Source organism: Rhopalosiphum padi, chromosome 4, assembly GCF_020882245.1.
Source record: "Rhopalosiphum padi isolate XX-2018 chromosome 4, ASM2088224v1, whole genome shotgun sequence".
Lineage (NCBI taxonomy): Eukaryota > Metazoa > Arthropoda > Insecta > Hemiptera > Aphididae > Rhopalosiphum > Rhopalosiphum padi.
Genome location: NC_083600.1, coordinates 41800810 through 41819267, shown reverse-complemented (window position 1 = coordinate 41819267; position 18458 = coordinate 41800810). Strand labels below are relative to the sequence as shown.

The 18458-nt window shown below is 25.3% G+C and overlaps 3 protein-coding genes across 7 annotated transcripts; 1 reads left to right on the top strand and 2 right to left on the bottom strand.

Moving 5' to 3' along the window:
* The first annotated feature begins 135 nt into the window (after nt 1-135).
* LOC132930714 (uncharacterized) lies at nt 136-6147 on the top strand. Of its 2 annotated transcripts, none has more exons than XM_060996738.1 (11): nt 136-267; nt 576-733; nt 821-976; nt 1100-1247; nt 3043-3199; nt 3258-3346; nt 3506-3660; nt 3721-3991; nt 4359-4609; nt 5561-5638; nt 5775-6147. In XM_060996738.1, the coding sequence occupies exons 2-11, from the start codon at nt 644-646 to the stop codon at nt 6000-6002; spliced, it is 1623 nt and encodes a 540-aa protein (XP_060852721.1). In that variant the 5' UTR covers nt 136-267; nt 576-643; the 3' UTR covers nt 6003-6147. The 2 variants fall into 2 exon arrangements, with proteins under 2 accessions (XP_060852721.1, XP_060852720.1); XM_060996737.1 differs by lacking the exon at nt 136-267 and adding an exon at nt 274-402.
* On the bottom strand, nt 4617-15674 carry LOC132930713 (inner centromere protein A-like). 4 transcript variants are annotated; one of them, XM_060996733.1, is made up of 11 exons: nt 14005-15674; nt 13794-13948; nt 12860-12995; nt 12648-12786; nt 11452-11532; nt 8510-8948; nt 8355-8444; nt 7782-7941; nt 7578-7726; nt 7475-7522; nt 4617-5309 (listed from the first exon to the last, which is right to left on the bottom strand). In XM_060996733.1, exons 1-11 carry the CDS (start codon nt 15167-15169, stop codon nt 5259-5261), a joined length of 2613 nt encoding a protein of 870 aa, XP_060852716.1. In that variant the 5' UTR covers nt 15170-15674; the 3' UTR covers nt 4617-5258. The 4 variants fall into 4 exon arrangements, with proteins under 4 accessions (XP_060852716.1, XP_060852715.1, XP_060852718.1 ...); XM_060996732.1 differs by having other exon boundaries at nt 4619-5309; nt 12860-13001; nt 14005-15672; XM_060996735.1 differs by lacking the exon at nt 4617-5309 and having other exon boundaries at nt 7319-7522; nt 14005-15673.
* Nucleotides 8998-10950, bottom strand: LOC132930716 (KRAB-A domain-containing protein 2-like). The gene has a single exon (XM_060996740.1). The coding sequence runs from the start codon at nt 10286-10288 to the stop codon at nt 9650-9652; it is 639 nt and encodes a 212-aa protein (XP_060852723.1). The 5' UTR covers nt 10289-10950; the 3' UTR covers nt 8998-9649.
* Nucleotides 15675-18458: the final 2784 nt, after the last annotated feature.

Here is an 18458-nt window from a genome sequence, read left to right as displayed (position 1 = left end):
TTTTAATCAAGTACCAATCACAAAGAACAATAATAATCAATACATTTTGGCGGGAATTATCATAATATATCCATGAAATTCTTATCTTTAAAGTTTAAACGTTTAAAGAATAACAATGTCATACCATTATACATTATTATAAATTATAATATTATAGTATTATATATTATAGTGTTATTAAAGTTGGCCGTTTATTTTATAAATATATTTTTAAATAATAATCTTTATGAAATTATGGTTTATGAACCATATAAATATATTATACAAGTGAGCATAAATGCATAATATTATATTATTTACTTTTTTATGCAAGTGAACACTATATAGATACTATTAAGTATTTTTTTTAATGTGTCAGTTATAAAACATAACTATTAAATTATAACCATTCATTATAAATAGGTAATTATAATTAAATAATTAATGGTAATAATCAAAGTAGAGAAGATCTTATCCATTATTAAATATATATTATATAATTTTATAATTTACATTTAACTATGCATAAAACTTATTACCATTTTGCTTGACTAGTAGTTTACTTTTATGTATTCAGTTATTTTATTTTATTATAGCTTTAGAACACCTGTTTTATTAATAACTTATATTTATAAAGTATTAAGTTTATATTTGACTTGGCATAATGGAAGCAAGAATTAGTCATCATATTCAAGGTATATTTATGCTAAACAGAAAAACTATTCCTCCGACATTGAATAAACATCTAACAAATGTAAGTTTATGTTTATTTAAAATTTTTAAACAATTAACTGGCATACCTATATATTTATTAATGTTTTTAATGTACATGATATTTTAGAAAATATTTAATAAGCCAAACAAAGAAGCTATGGAACAGGTGTTATACTATCTACTTCAATTAACAGATCCAAATTGCTTAAAAACAGTACCTTGGCCAATAACTACTTTTAAAGAAGCTGCTGAATTCCGTAATACAGCTACACTACTAATTAATGTAAGCCCATGTTCACTTTTTACAGCTATGATAATGATTAAATATATATATAGGTACATACTAATTCATGAAAGTGGAAAATAATGGTTTACCTTGTTTTAACACATATTATCCTTTTTTTAGGGTTTAGATGGGTTTGTTTATGAAAAATCTTCAAATGTTATTGGAAAAGTTAATTCATCATTATTAGCAAATCCTGGTGGACCCGTCTTTATTTTTTTTATGTATCAATTTTGTTTATACATTAAGTGTTGTGAATTGAAGAAAAAAGGTTTAGTATACTATTTATTCTATTATAAATTATGTTAAAAATTAATGTGCCCAATTATCTTTTCTAACATTTTCTAACAATAGTAAATAAATTAAAGTGAAAAAATTTGTTTTTTAAACCGTTATTAATATATATATAATATATATATTATGTGATGCTCACTTTGTTATTATTATTAGGACAAAACCATAGATTTAATTTTTTTAATTGTAGGGCTTTCTATTAATACTTTTAATTGCCATCTTACTAAATATAATTATGTATATAAATTTTTTTTATAAATATTCCTAATGAATTATAAACCTGAAATTTTTAGTAGCTATAAGGTATGCATTGCTTCTTACTAGTGGCATTTTTATAGGAAGAAATTAGGGAGATATATCTTCCTTTGGTCCCCCTTTTTTTTGTTTATATTTATATGGTTTTTGTTATTTTTTTCCATTTATCACATTATTAGTAGGTAGCTGATAAAATTCATGATGTTTAGTATCAACAATTTTAGTCATCTCCCCCCCCCCCCAAAAAAAAAATCCTAAATACGCCACTGCTTCATACACATTATGCATATTGTGTAACAATGTGCAAAATATGTCAAATCAGTCAAGCCAAGTTGAATGATATTTTATAATAATATAGAAGTTTATGTAAACCAGTATAAAAATAATATTTAATGTATATTTTGAGCAGAAAAATCTTTTCACAAAATGGATTTTAGTGTTTTTACTATTTTTAATAGATTTAATAGTAATATTATTACTTTGACTGCTGACATCGACACGTCGTTGACAAATTGTATTTATTCTATGCGGTGGGCGTCAACAAGTGTATTACTTTCTGACCTCTCCTAATATACCAGCATACAATAAGCTATTTGTGCTTGCACCTCCGCACAGATAAAAGATTGAAATTGTTTAATTTGAGATGGTTTGAGATTCCGGGTATTTTTATATTATTATTATTATTTTTTTTTTTTTTTTGGTTTTCGGTCATTGAGACCATACCGCCAAACAAATTTCTCTCCGTCTATCTCTATTTTCTGCCACTACTCTCCATGGTATCTCTGGTTCAATGTTTTCCACGTCCCTTTTTACATAGTCTTCCCAGCGTAAGTATATTATTATTATACTTACTACTATTATTTCAAAAATGTTTCCAACAGGGGGATCGCTCAGGTCAACCCATGCCGCAGTCAAAGTGTTAATAAAATTATATTATGTTTTGTAAAACTAAAAACTCACTCAATACCAATATTGTAATATAACTAAGCAACATTAATGATTAGTTAATAAAGGTTACACATTTTTAATAATTGGTTACAATGATTTAAATCAAGTGATCTTAATAATATTATGTATTTATAATTTTAATAAATTTTAGTGAGGTTTACATTCACAAATAATGATACTTAATCAACAGCATCCCTTGCCCTAAAATATATTTTCCCATATCAGTATAAATGTGCCTTAATTACTCTACATTAAATGAATGTGAATTTTGAAAGTAAAAGTTACAATCCTCTAATAAAATTGTAGATATTAGATCTATTACTTATAAAATATTAATAACAATCATAAAGAATACATTTAAGTAGTTATTAAGAAAATAGGTTATTCAGCTTATACATTACTTTATTAATTTATTATTAACACAATATAACATTGAGTTAGGGTTGGGGAGCAATAAATTTGCCCCAAATTTTTTTTGTTATGTGCCCTTTAAATTATATAGCATCTCGTACCCTTTTTTATCAATCCGTGCCTGTACTTAATATTTTATCTTTTAAATTTATGTTTAGGTATTATTTATTTAAATGCACCACTGTATATCGAAGACAAGTTTATTGACAAAAAAATATCAATGTTTGATGGAATATCAAATAGTAATTTTAATGAAGTAAATGAAATAATTTCTCGAGTTGGATGTACTCTTAAAAATACTACAGATATAGCTGTGTAAGTAACTAATTTTAATAATTATTATTTTGTTTCATATTATGTGTGATCATTTTAGAAAATATAAAGAAATCATTCAAGATAGTAAACAGCGTATTAAAGATTTTAAATCTGAATTACTTAATATTGAACATTGTGAAGTAACTGGTATGAAAATAACTAAATATGCATGAGAAATTTATAATTTTATTTTAGTTTAGTTATTTATGGTTCTGTGGTATATATATATATTATTTACATAAGTACCTATTATTATTTATATTGTTATATTTTTTTTTTTTTTTTTTTTTTTTTTTTTTTTTTTAGAAAGCGAAGTTTCTGAATTAAGACAAAAATATATGAATTTATTTACTAATTTTCAACAAAATAAGTTAATTTCTATGAAGTGTGCTAAATTAACTGATATTATATTAAAATCTCAAGAAACTTTGGATGCCAATATAGTTAATTTAACTTTTGATGTAAGTTCTAAATATATGTTATAATTTTATATCATTCTATTTATTAATTTGTTAATATAGATAAAGAGAGAAGAATTAATGGACAATTGTGGAAAAGTAGATCTTATAAAATTCCTTAAAACCATAAAAAATACTTTAAATGGTTATATAAATTGGTGTGAACAGTTAAATGACGAAGGTAAAATTAATATTATGGTACAAGAATCACAACAATCAGTTATTGACATGACAGAACAAATTCTGTCTTATGAGAAATATATAAATGTCTTAAATAATATAATTGATAATTTAAAAATTGAAAACCAAGTATTATATAAAGAAGTGTTTACTGGTAAGTTAATTTCTTATTTTGTTCATTTATAAAATTAATTATTGCTTTAAACATATAAAATGGAATCGAATATTAATTGTGATAACAGTTTAAAATAAATAGAATTTTGATTTAAAATTTTTAAAAATTATTCCATAAAAAAATTTTATTTGAAGTAAATTACTTTTATTATTTTATTATATAATATTTATTTGTATTTTATAAATCAGTATATAAATAGTAAATTATATTTTTGGTTAGTATTTATTAGCTGTAACATATTAAAAAATTTAAAAAATATTTTTTTTATTCTTTAATTTTTAATACCTAAACGTATGATTATTGATGTAGAGTAGCATGTCATGAATAAAATAATTTACTGTTTTAGATAAAAGTCTTGAAAATCTTGATCCAAGAGTACAATCAGTGTACAAAATTATTCCTCCGGTAATTTTAAAAACCGATTTTAGTGATAACCCAAAATTAATGACTTCAGAAGGAAGTAATAAATCAAGGCGATCAATTTTACTACACTCTAGTAGTCAACCATATAAATATCAAACTATAAATTTTGATACAATTAAACAAGTGTACAATGAAACATTACCAAATCACTTAAAAAATGATAACATACAAGATGTAATTATTATATTATCAATTTACTATATTAGTATGTAATATATTTTCAGAATATCATAAGATATAATATGTATTAAACATATTATACTCAGCGCCGGGTTGGCAAAATATCAGCCTATCGAGTTAGGATTTCTAATGTTTGATTACAGCTACAACTACTGTACCATTTAAATAATTAGAATCAATTATATTTTCTACCAATGTTTGTACTAATTAATCACTATAATAAAAACAAAAAAATACTACCTAACTCAAAGCTGGCCCATATTTTGAGCAGCCCATCGAGTTTTACTCGATATTTTGCCAGACCAATCCGGCCTTGATTATACGTCATAATATATATTCTGTATTTAAATGTAATTGTACTTCAAACTAAAAGTAACTATATTAAAAACTATAATTATATGTTAATGATACTGAAAAATATTACTTATTGAGACTTAGTTTCTTAGTTATCACATATAGTGCTTAAATGGGAGGAAAAGTGTACCTTTTTCCGTGTTTCAATTTAACATTGATATTGTTAATTTTATATTATATTAAATATTTTGAACATATTTGTGAGCACTACTTCTTAAACAAAAACAGTGTCTTAGCGTGTTTCTTCCAGTTGATAACTTTTTTATAATTTATAATTATTTATCCAAACTTAAAATAAAAATAACATTGAACAATTTTTGTTTTCATATTTCTTCACAATCTAGAATAACAAATAGCAAATAATTTTATGGATTATTTTTTAAGTATCAAAATAGTCATGTAAGATTTTGTAAGAAATGGTAAATGATATAAATATATTCTATGTTAAAACAAACATGGCGAGTAACTATTCAATTTCTGTTAAGCACAATAATTAAATAGTTTCATAAACGACATTCTTTTCTAGTTTTATTTTGTATTATAAGTTGTTATGTTAAATTATATTAAAAATTTCTTTAAAAAAATCTCTAGGAAATGGTGGAAAAAAACAATGAATTGGATGAGTCTGTAGTTAAAATATTACAAAGTTCTCACAATGAAAATTTGCTGGTAATTATAATAATTAATTAAATAGTAATACTACTTAAATATAAATATAATTTTATAATATTCTAATATAGTTATGAATGAGTAGTTTTAATGAATTGGAAATTGTCATACACAGTACACTATACCCTTTTTTTAGGATGATACATGTGCTGCTTTTGAAAATCAACCAGTATTGACCACTCATCCAACAATAATGGATGAAACTGATGTTATAAAAAATGGTCGCCAATCTCAAATTAAAGAAGATGAAATTAAAAGTGTATCTATTTCACGAAAATCAATTGAGAACATAAAGCAGAAGTTCATTAGAATTAAAAAACAAGCAATGAGTACAATTCCACATTCACCTCAATCACCATTTTAAATGTATTTTAATTATCAATGTATAATTTAATACAAAAAATTAGATAAATTTTTAGTTGTTAATATATTATGTGCATAATATTTACTAACTACTTATATACTTCCTCTATGTCAGAAATTAAAATAAATATATTAATGTTAACCTACCCAAGTATCTATGATAATTAACCTATACATAATATAAAATTCTGATCCTCGACTAAGTTTATTACATAGTATACTGGTCTTCAGAAGCAAGTAGGTATTATAAAAACCAAAAACCGCCCAACATTGAAAAGCTATCTCGCTAGAAAAATTCATAAAAAATAATACTTATAATATTAATTTAGTACATTTTAAATGTAGATTGCTATAAGAAAATCAAAAGTTGATAGCGGTTTCACTATTAAATAAAAGTGTGAAAAAATTTAAATTGCATACAGTTTGAGAAAAGCATAATACACAATATTTTGAAATAAAAAATAAAACTTAAAATGAAAAATAACATTCACCTAAATGAAAATGTGTTTTTCAATGGCCTCCAATATAAAATTATAAAAAACTATCAGATATGTAGTAGCAGAACGGCTAGGCCTAAAACCATATTATTTATCAAATATCAACTAAGATAGAATTGACCGATGGCTGAATACACATCAGAACAAGCAGCTCAAAAAGTTTGGTATTATGATTTTAAATTGAGATAGGACAGGCCTATAATTCTTTACATCATTTTTACCGTCAGTCTTTTATATAGGCGTAACTGAACTAATCTATAACATAGATGGGAAAGTTTCCGTGTCAAGGTAGCGATAAAATATCAACCACAGGGGAAAGCAGATAGCGGAACTTATGTTATACAGGAACGTCCCTGGCAGAACATCAGGACCAGCAGATTTTGAAGTTTTTAACATAGATAAACCTAGTTCAACATCATTAGTGGTAAAGGAACAGTTACTTGGTTAAGTTTTAATGTTTTTTTAAAGCTATAACTATTAATATGAAATATCAATAAAAACCGAATGATGCTCTAGAATCTAAATAATATTCTTACCTTTAAGTTTTATGATAGCTAAATTAACTCTAATATTAAAGCTAAAAGCATAAAATGGGCACAACACAAACGGATACAACGTCCTCTTAAGTTAGAAATTACTTTTTAAAAAAAGTAACTCATTTTATAACTTAGTTAAAAGTATTCATACTATTTAACTTGTATACCTTTAAGTAAATATTAATTTACCTAAATACAAATTAAAATGTTTGATAGCTAATACAAGTCAATAGTAAGATTTTTTTAATACCTTTCAGTCATTTACTTGAAACATTTTAATAAAATATGTTATCATTAAATTCATTATAATTAGAACACAAGAATAAAAATACATACATAAAAATAATTGTCTATTTAAAAAACAACTAATAAAAATGTACAAAAAAAAAAAAATCATAATTTGTATAATACAATAATATTCACAAACTGCAAACACTTACACTGTTGGATAAATCCACTTTTCCTTTTAATGTCTTTTTTTGAAGTCTCTGCAAACAATTTTAATTTATTTTCGATTCAAATTTTAATTAAACCAACATTTACCTTGTTAAATATGTTTGCCATCATTTTATTTGTTTTATATTCCTCTTTCCGTTTTTTTTCGATCTTTTTATTTTTGACTTCAGGACATTTGCGATATTTATTTTCAGTCAACTTCCTCATTTCACTTTGACTCATTACACGCTTAACAGCTTAAATAAAATAATCATTATATTTCTTGTTGAACAAAAAGCTAATATAAATTACCTAATGGATTTGGTGGAACCTTATTTTCATTATTATTTGTTATCAGCATATCTTTTTTTAATTCTTTGCGTTTGTCTCTTAAACTAGCTAAGTTAGTTAAGATATTTTGCCTTTCTTCTGCTCGACAAATGTAATCTGGACGATTTATTATTAAATATTCCTATAAATTTAAAAGGTATTCTTAGACTAAACAACTATAGTATTAGAAATGTTTATTCAAATAAATATTGACTAAAGTTATTTGTATTTGATTGATTCCAATTAAACATAAATTAGTTCATCTGAATATTTTCAAAACTTATTAGGTACTTATGTTAGGATTTCTATAAATAGCTTAAAACTATTAAATACATAATTAATACTTTATCCAGCTAGAGTGTTGCTGTTTAACAAAAATAAATTCTTATGGGCATCCTTATGAGACACCCAGGCACCAAAACCAATAATTCCACTATGGATGTAGCTTGAGGATGCTTAAAATTAGTTCATTCCCTAGCTGGTCAAAGTATATCTTTCTATTTAAAATAACTATTAATAAATATTATTGTCAAATAATTTAAATTTTTCAAGTACCTGTAAGCTAGATTTAGGTTTAAATGGGATTTTATTTGTTTGACATGCTACTGATATAGAATGTTTCTGCTTTTTTTTTTGATCATTAACCTAAGAAATGAAACAATTTATCTATTAATTTATTTTAACATGTTTTATCATTGATAAGTCCATACAGCATTTATTTCTTTTAAACATCTTGAAGTAGGCTTAAATATTATATCATAACTTATAGAACTTTTACTGCTGCTTGGTTTTAATTGACATTCTGTATAATTAACACCAGACTGAGATTTTTGCTTTCTATCAGTTTTCAATTTTGTTTCATGAATTGATTCAGTTTGAGACCATGCAGTTTTAAATTTATTAGTCTTCTGATTTTGTTTATCTTTAATGCCATCAAGCAGCATTTTCTCGCAACATTTTTTCAAAGAGTTAGGTTCGTCTACAAGGATTCCTTTTTTATAATGTACATGGTCACAAATTGTAGCTGAAGATTCAATATCAGTTTCATTAAATCTTGATGTGACTGATACTGGTTTGGAAGAAATAGTTGAATCTGTATAAGTTGAAGTAGTAACATCAGAACTTGAATTTGATATTGGAAGTCTTCTCCTATAAAATTAAAAAAAAGTATTTAAATATAATCTTAAACAAGCTACCATAACCTATAATTTAACCTATAATTGGTGACTCCTATAACAGTAAATAATAAATATTCATCATCTCAAAAATTAAATTAAATAATCTTAAGTCATTAAAAAAAAATATTTTTATCATTATAAATTTTAGATTCTAAACAATATGTTGAATTTATAATGCATATTTTTTATGCTTTTATGTATGTATATGTTACGGGTAAGGTCCAAAAACGGTTAGTGTACATATTACCCGGGTAATGTGAAACTTATCCATATGAATAGTGTAATGTATACATTATCCACCTTAAATATGTAATATCCAATCAATTTATATATTATGCGGTGTGCTGTGGATAAAGTATTTGTATTACTATAATCGGAAACTGATAACAAACTGAAAATAAACTACTTGACTTGGATAAATATTTTTACCATCAAAATTGTTCTTATAATCAAATTCATAAATTGGCTATTTTAAATTTTTTCAAAAATATTTAAATTAAATTTTATTTTATTTTCAGTAGCTAATGAAAAATAAACATAAAAAAATTAAATTATTCATGTATCATCGCTAGGGTCTCTTAATGATAAATAAAAAAAAATTGAAAATATTAATTAGAACAAAAGTTTTTTCAAAAGTCAGTTCTTTCTGTTACACTCACACCCTGTATATTGTCAACAATTTACCTCTTTATCAGAAACATTATGATCGTCTTTTTGTTCATAGTCTGTTACGACACTTTGCAATATTTCTTCCAATTCTTGTTCAGTGGTTAATTTTTCCACTGCTTCAGCTGGTAGTAAAGATGATGACAAACCAATTTTCACATCAGTGCCAAACATGGCCATGTATGGTGATCTTTTAATGCCGTCGTGATAGGCCCTATTTTTCATTAGCTTTACAAATCGAAGTCCCTCCGACCATGATTTACAGTTATTTGTCTTCATCCATGTTATCAACATATTTCGTATGTCTTGGTTTGCTCTCTCGACACTCCCTTGTGACTGACTGTGGCGTGGTTTTCCATGAACGATTTTCAGTGTGTCCCACATTTCTTTTAAGTCTTCTATTATTTTATTTACAAACTCACGGCCATTGTCAGATTGTAATATCATCGGAGCTCCGAAAATACAAAATATGTCAATAAGACGTTTTGCAACTTCTTCTGCTCTCTTTGTTTTTAAGGGTCTTAATTGAACAAATTTAGTAAGGTGATCCTGATATACCATAATAAACCGGAACTCTCCATCCCCCTGCGATTGCATATCAATCAAGTCCACTTGGCACCTACTATTCATTTCCGAAAACACCATTGGTTTAATCACTAGACCCTTACTTTTAGATTTTTGTTTTGATTGACATGATTCGCAAAATTTTAAGTAAATAGATACTGCTTCTTGTGTTATATTTTTATACTTTTTTTAACTTCAGCATTCATGCGGTGTTTTCCACCATGTCCAATACTTAAATGTACATCATGTAGCACATCATAGATATTTTCATCAGTAATATAATACAAAATGTTTGTATTACCTTCCAACAACGGCAATATTAATTTATTTTCTTCTCCAATAGTAATGAGGTCGTACCTTTTCAAAATTCGATATGCCTTGTTACTTTTTATTCCACTTGATCTCACATTTTTAATTTCCGAAACTATTTCATTATACTTAACTGCCGATAAATAAACTGAATTATTATTTTTTTCATTGACTATTTTATAAAAACATTCGTAAAATCTTTCGCGTGAAGTCATTTTAAATATCTATATGTACGACACATGTATTAAAACGAACGACGAACTAGCACTGTACTAAATATTATATGTTTAATCAAAAACAATTATCTACAATCGTAATTTTATCGTATACATTTTATCAAAGTACTTTAACCACTCAGTCGTAGATAATGTGTAAAATACCCGAGTAATGTACGAAATAAACGTTTTATAATTAGTATTTTTACTTTATCCGATAGGTATAGGTAGTGTTCACATTACCCGGGTAATATGTACACTAACCGTATTTTGTACTTTACCCGTAACATATACACAATTTACTATAAAAAAAAATTGAAAATGAATAACTGTAAGTACTTTAATTTTTATTAAATGTTTTATTACAATTTACTCTAAATGGTATTATTTTTAAAGTTTTTTAAATGTTTTTAAGTTATTTAAAGACATTTGAAATTTTAATTTCTTTTTTTGTTATTTTCTCTAAATGTTTATAAAAAAATGCTATCAGGTTTAAAAAACTTAATAATTTAATATAAGGTTTTGTCACAAGTTTTTATTGATGTTATTAAAAAACAAAGTTAAGCACAATTCCAATTTATTTTATGACAACTAAAATTTAAATTTTGACAAAACTAGTGGCAAAAACTTTTGAAGTTGATATTTACTCTTAATAATGAAAAAAAGTAATATTTCTACATCAAAATAATTATAATTTATAATATATGTAAAATTTCTAACCTTAACTTAGATTTACTATTTGTTTGTTTCTGCTTATATGTATTCCAATTTTTTTTCAGTTCTTCATGGGTGTTCAATAGCCTGATAAAAACATTTAAAAATTTTAAAATTAAAATAATATTTTTAAGAGAATGCCATAATTACATGTTCTCTCCATCTTGCATACAAAATAGCAAATTGTTGTTCAGCAGAATACATTTTATGTTGTTAGGTTTATTATTAAAATAAATTTACCTATTATCAAACTTGAATATTATCTAGGCTATTACATAGGTTTTATTAATATTATAATATTAAAATGAGTTATGAGAATTTTAAAGTTGTAATATTTAACATAACTATAATTTACTTTAAAAATATATCAATAAAAGCCTATGTGATGGCCTATATAATATTCTTACCTTTAAGTTTGATAATAAGGAAATTTACTTTGTTATTTAAGTTAACAATATAAAATGGATTATGCTGAACACAAATTTGCCATGTTGTTTGTAAGTAAGAAGGTGACTTAACATGTGCATGTGGCGTCCTCTTAAGTAACAATTACAAAAAAAAAAAAATAATTATCAAATTAAACTGATATATATATATATATAATACATTTTATTTTAAATTGTTTTTTTTCGTAAATTTATAAACCAATAATTTAATTAATATAATATAGGTAATGATTATTTAATATTACCTGTTTTCAATTATTTAGAAAAATTCATTTACATAAGCACACTGTAAACATACTTAAATAAGTATATTGTTTTAAATATAGTTTATAATGTTTTATGATAGGGCAATTAATAATTAATTGTATGAGTACATGTTAATTTTTATTGTATTTAACTATGTTTCAAATAAATATTTATTCAATAACTTTGTTTATGAATATCAAAACATACTTCATGGGGTAAAATTTACTTTCAGGTGGTATTGCTGAGTACTTTCTAACATTTACCAATATTAATGTTCAAATTTACTTATTAAACCCATAACTATAAGATTTTAAATCATTTTAATAAATAAAATTTAAAAAAAAAATTAAATTTCATTTTCAACAATTTACAAATAAATTTTTTAATTATTCATAAAATAAAATCATCTCGTAAATTTCAATAGGAAATCTAAATACCTATAGTTGTATTGATTTCTAAAATTTGTATTATTTTTTAATACTAGTAGGAAAATAGTAAATTAAAACAAACTTTTTCAAATTATTTAAGTGAGATATCTGACTGTTGATCCAGAGCATTTGATTTTCTCTTTCAGTTTTCATGTAATTTTTATGAAACCAAATCATTTGTTTATTAAAATCCTTATTAACATCATTGTACTTTGTTTTACCTAATATAAAATACTTAATTAATTATTTTCATTTATAGTAAGAAAATCTTAGTTTCTTTGTTATAAAACTTACTATGAGTGTTATTTTTTGGATTTGATTCTAAGTCATCATTTTTTTTTGAAGATGCTGAAGGTTTCAAATTTTCATTTTCATTTATGTTTATTAAATTATCTTGGATTGTACATTGCACACTTTGATCTTTTTGTTTCTGTAACTTCATGATAAAAGTAAAATTTAAAATGAACCAAAGTATTCATAACGTTTTATTATATAAACAAGATTGAAAAAACCTAATATAATAACTGTAAAATTAGTTTATTTTGAATCCAAAATAAAACTTTTTCCCGAAAAATAGTTATCTATATAATTATAGATAGTATACTATCTAGAAAAGTTTGATAACAATTTTTTTTTATTTATAGATTTTTATCTTCAATATTTCTAACCTTCATTTTAAATAAAAAAGTTAATTTGTTAATTTTATTATTTTTACTATGAATGTTCAATTAATTAAAGAGTAGTTTCTATTTTAGTGGACTAAATCTAAAAGTATTTGAAAATATTGTCTCTTCTTTTACACAAGTAAACATAAAAACTGTAAAATTGATTTTTTTTAAATTTAAGTAAATTAAAAAATTATTTCAACAAACCAATTTTTTTTAATTATTGTTTTATATAATTCTAAATGACAAAAAAAAAATAGATTTTATACATTACTTATTTTTTTAAGTTTTACTAAAACAAAACTAGAAACAATTTTTTTTATAAATTGGTATCTTAAACAAAAACTAGTTTTCTTATATAGTAACAGCATTGATTTTATAATATACTATATTATAAAATCAATGGTAACAGGTAAACATTTACATGCGAAGTATGATGGAACTATCAAATGTTAACCATCATATTAATTTTTAGTTACTTTAGTACTTACATAAAGTAAAAAACATAAATTATAATAATATAACTTAAACATCTATGTTTAAAAAATTTGTTATTCACTTACATTTATCGAGGTACATGATTTTTTTATTTTACACTTTTGCAAATTTATATGCCGCCCAGAGTCCAAAGAAGATTCATCATATTTAGAATCGACATCATCACCATACCGTGAAGAAGTTATTGGTGATGTAAATGTAATTGTGCTGGAATGATTATCTAAAAACTTTCATTTATTAAACAAATGTTAAATTATCAATTAACAATTATTTTACTTATTGGATTGTTGACTATGGTATTAGCAGTATTAGATGTTTGAGAAGTAAAATCTTGTCTAATTGGAGTATGAGGAGTATGATCAGTATCTGATGAACTTTTTAATGATGAACTGTTATTTTTGTCTTTCTGAATGTAGTTTTTTAAAAAACTCTCAATAATTTCTTTAAAAATTTCTTTTCTTTGAAGTTCATTTGTTAAACCATTTTGTTTCATTGCATCAACCAGTATTTTAGTACTTTGTTTAATTTCTTTATCTGAGTAGTCTTCTTGTTCATCACTTCTAGTATTATAATATGAATTACCTGGTAAATATTCAAAGCTATTTACTCGATCGGTAGTATTATTTGTTGAGTCGTGGAATTCTTTTGCCACCCAAGATCCAGCAGTGTCAGCACTTTCTAAGGTACTATTAGACTCTTTACTACTCTCTGTCGATTTTTGTTCTTTGTTGGAGTTAATGCTCAATTTTTCAAACCTTTTTTCTTGTTGATTGAAAATCAAACTTACATCTTTTTCATTTAATTTATTAATACATTCTGTTTTCAAAGACTCTAATTTGTGAACTACTGTTGACACTGAAAGTGAAGAAGCCATTGGTGATCGGCATTTTGGTAGTGTGTCACTCTTCTCAGTTGTAAATTTTAATACATCTAACGAAGTAGATTTTTTTTCTCTGGATAATTCTATTTCATTCAGATTAACCAATGAATTACTTTTGGTTTTTGTACGAATTATTTGGTTTTGATTAACAATTGGAGTTGAATTTGTATTATAAACGAGGCTACTCACTGCAATTCTTTCAATTGTACTCATATCTTGACTCTGTTGTTGAGATGTAATATCATATCCCACATCGGCTCCACTATCCCATTCAAGTGGTCTTGTTGAGCAAACACTGGAAGGAGAAGAGGCATTCAATTGTTTTGGGACTTCCAGTAAACTATGATCACTATCCGTAAGAGATACGTCATGTTGAGATGGATCATAAGTGGTCATACCATCAACATTCATCGTGTTTATTACTACATTGTTGGTTAAGGATATTGTTGATTCTAAATTATCATCATTCACAGTTGCATGTTCGTCGTCATTACTGTCAAAACTGCACGGAGAGACAATTATGTCTGAAATAATACTTTCAAAATCTGATGGGTCCGACATTTATAAATAAATTTTAAAAAATCCAAATAAAGATTTTATTTAATAGAGAACATTTAAAATTGTCACGCACAGTAGCAAATTATCAAGTCACTACTTAGTACATAAAAGTTAAAAAGTATCAATTGTTGAGTATTTTACTTGTATCGTTGTATCGTAGTTGAAATACTTGTAAGTTGTAACTGTAACTACTGTAACTTCAAAAAACTCTAAATTGTCGTTATTCCTGAATTTGTGCATTATTTTTCAAACAATGATAAAAATGATAAGATTTGTTTACACGGTGAACGGTCACATAGATCCCTCGACAGCTAGATCCCGGAGACTAACTGACGCAAAAGGATCCAATTGACGGGGGATTAAAATAATCATAATGATTTTACTACAAAAGTTTTAACTTTATTCATATTCTCACTCCCAGTCTCAGAGGTTAGTCGTAAGTTCAGTGGCGCCGATCTATATTTCATGTTAGGGGAAAAAAATGCTGGTGTTAGACCCACCTACTAAAAAAATGTTTAGTTAGTTACGTTCGAATCATAGACATATGTCTATGGTTCGAATGGTACTATATTTATTTCTAACTATATACATACAAGATACTGCATAACAAACTATTTTTGATTATCACCCACAACCCACCCACCCATAAATATTTCTGGGGAATTTTCCCCAATTCATACCCGTGTTCGGCGCTACTGTTAGTACATATACCAAATTTGAATATTGACAAAACTGTATATTTTAACGAAAAATAACGATTATATAGGTATAATTATCTATTTTGTTTTAAGTTATTACAAAAATATTATTTAAAGACACCAATTCGTGTATTATTATTTAACACTATAACAGAGAAGTATTCAAAATATTATGTAGATTAGTTTTAAGCTGTTTATGCCATAAATTTATTAACACCAACAGTGGCGGCTCGTCATGGGTCTTTGAGATGGCGGACTCACCACAAAAAAAGGTATTAAAGCAATAAAAAAGTTTGAAGAAAATTGTAGTACCTATAATTTAATATTTTTGTCTATTTGGAAAATAATTATGATGGTTTTCGAAATTAATATTGATTATTGATAATATTATAATAGTTTTACATTAATAATGAGAAGACGGGTGTCATTCAATAATAATACGGGCGAAAAATATCGATAACAACAACTAATTACTAATTTATGCGATGCCAATGGCAGAAACTTTGAATGAGTCTAGTCTCAATGTCCTAAACAACATATATACAATCTACCCCGCCCTCCGCCTTGTCGTGCATATAAAATTTGTATAAGTACACAATTGAGTCTCTCGAACGGCAGACTCCCGAATAAATTTAAATGTCTGGCTAATAATAATATTACAACATAATAATACAGTATATAATCTATGGATATATTGGATCTATCATATTAATCTATTATCTATGGTAATCATCAATCTTCGCTATTCGTCGGAGACGATTGACGGTTATAATAATTTTAACGGAGAAAAAAATAGACGTACAAATCGTTAAACCGTACTTTAATATATATAACATTTTACACGCATATGCCGTTCTGTTCAGCTTATTTTTATGAAATATCTCAATATCTGCAATTCGAAACGTGGTAAAGACGTACGAGGAAAGGTGTTCCTGCGTCGGCGATGTGGTTACTGAACATGTGGACATCAAATATGACACAACTAAGTTTCACAAAAAAAATCGATGTTTACGTGAGTTTGATTTTCTATACTTTTAGAGCTTTAATTTACTTTTTTAGACATAAAATAAATACATACTTATTGCACCGGACAATCTGCTACACGCCGGGTGACGTATACGTATGCATATTTTATTCCCGAACATACGATGCATAAAATACGTGAGACCAAAAATACATAATCGTCATATTAATATATTACCGGACCCATTTTATATAATAATTTATATTTATATTAATTGTATGAATAGCATTTTTCATTTTTAACTGGCCGAGTACTTTACTAATATAAGTTTTTTTTATCCCTAACAAAAATAAAAGTTTTCTGAAAAGACGCATTAATATTTTTTTATAATTGTCTGAATTTTGAATTTTTATGACATTATTAGATATTCATTTCATATTTCTGTGATAACTATTTCTGCTCAACCGATTTTTGTTTTTTTGTAGTAATTTAAAAACGAATAACTGTAGTTATTTGAAAATTTCACCAAATGTTAATGTTTGCATATCTTATACATATTATAATTTTCAAAATATTTTGACTATACACTTATAGGATAAAATAACAATAGCATAATACCATAAATAGATGCATTTATTATATATATATATATATTAATAATATCGCAAATTATCTGAACATATTAACATTAGAACCTATATAAATAGTATGAGTAGGTATGTATTATTCCATAACAGGACGGTACCGAAACGGAAATGATATAGTCACATGTGTATATAACGAGTCGAATGTGAATAACTACTTGTACTTAGAAATTAATTGTATTGATTTTGTCCTTCTTTACTATACGTAGATCATAATCTATAAACTATTTAGTATGTAATATTAATTGAATGATTCAACTTTTAAATATTTTTAAAATTATTAATCATTTAGTACAGCCAACCCGTAAACTGCTGTATAGCTACTATAGTAGGTGACTAAAATACAACATGTAGACTAGGCTAAGTATGTCACTATAACGAATTTGTACAATTTGAATTCAATTTTCAATGTATAATGCATTAATACATTGTGTACAATGTAAAATTATGCTGGTCGAAGATGGTCTTATTTGTTGGTGAGAAATTTTACCAAACAACTATTGAAATAATAAAATTATAATTTAAAAAAAAATTCAGGATATACAATTATTATGGTTTTACGTATGAAATTAATTAGATACCAAAAGTTTCGTATGCAAGACAGCTGAAATATAAAAATGAATCCTATAATATCACAAAGAGTTCTATAAAAAAAACATATGATCTATCATATTATTATAATATTTGTCATCCATGGCAAACATCAATTGTCGTAATTTGTAGGAGACGATTAACCATTCTAATATTTTATTGAACAGTCGTCAAACAACAGCCTTCAGTACATGACAAGTGCTCTCATTTTCATAAAAAATTTCAATAATTTTATTCTGAAGCGCAAAGAAGACGAATGAAGAAATAAGAGCTAGCTGTTTCTTCGGTGGCTGATGTGCACGTTTGAATTTTAATATGGCACAGCTTGAATTCGTCGAAAAGCGTCGAAGGATACTTACGTAGGTTAATTTTTCTATAATTTAAGGGTAGTAATA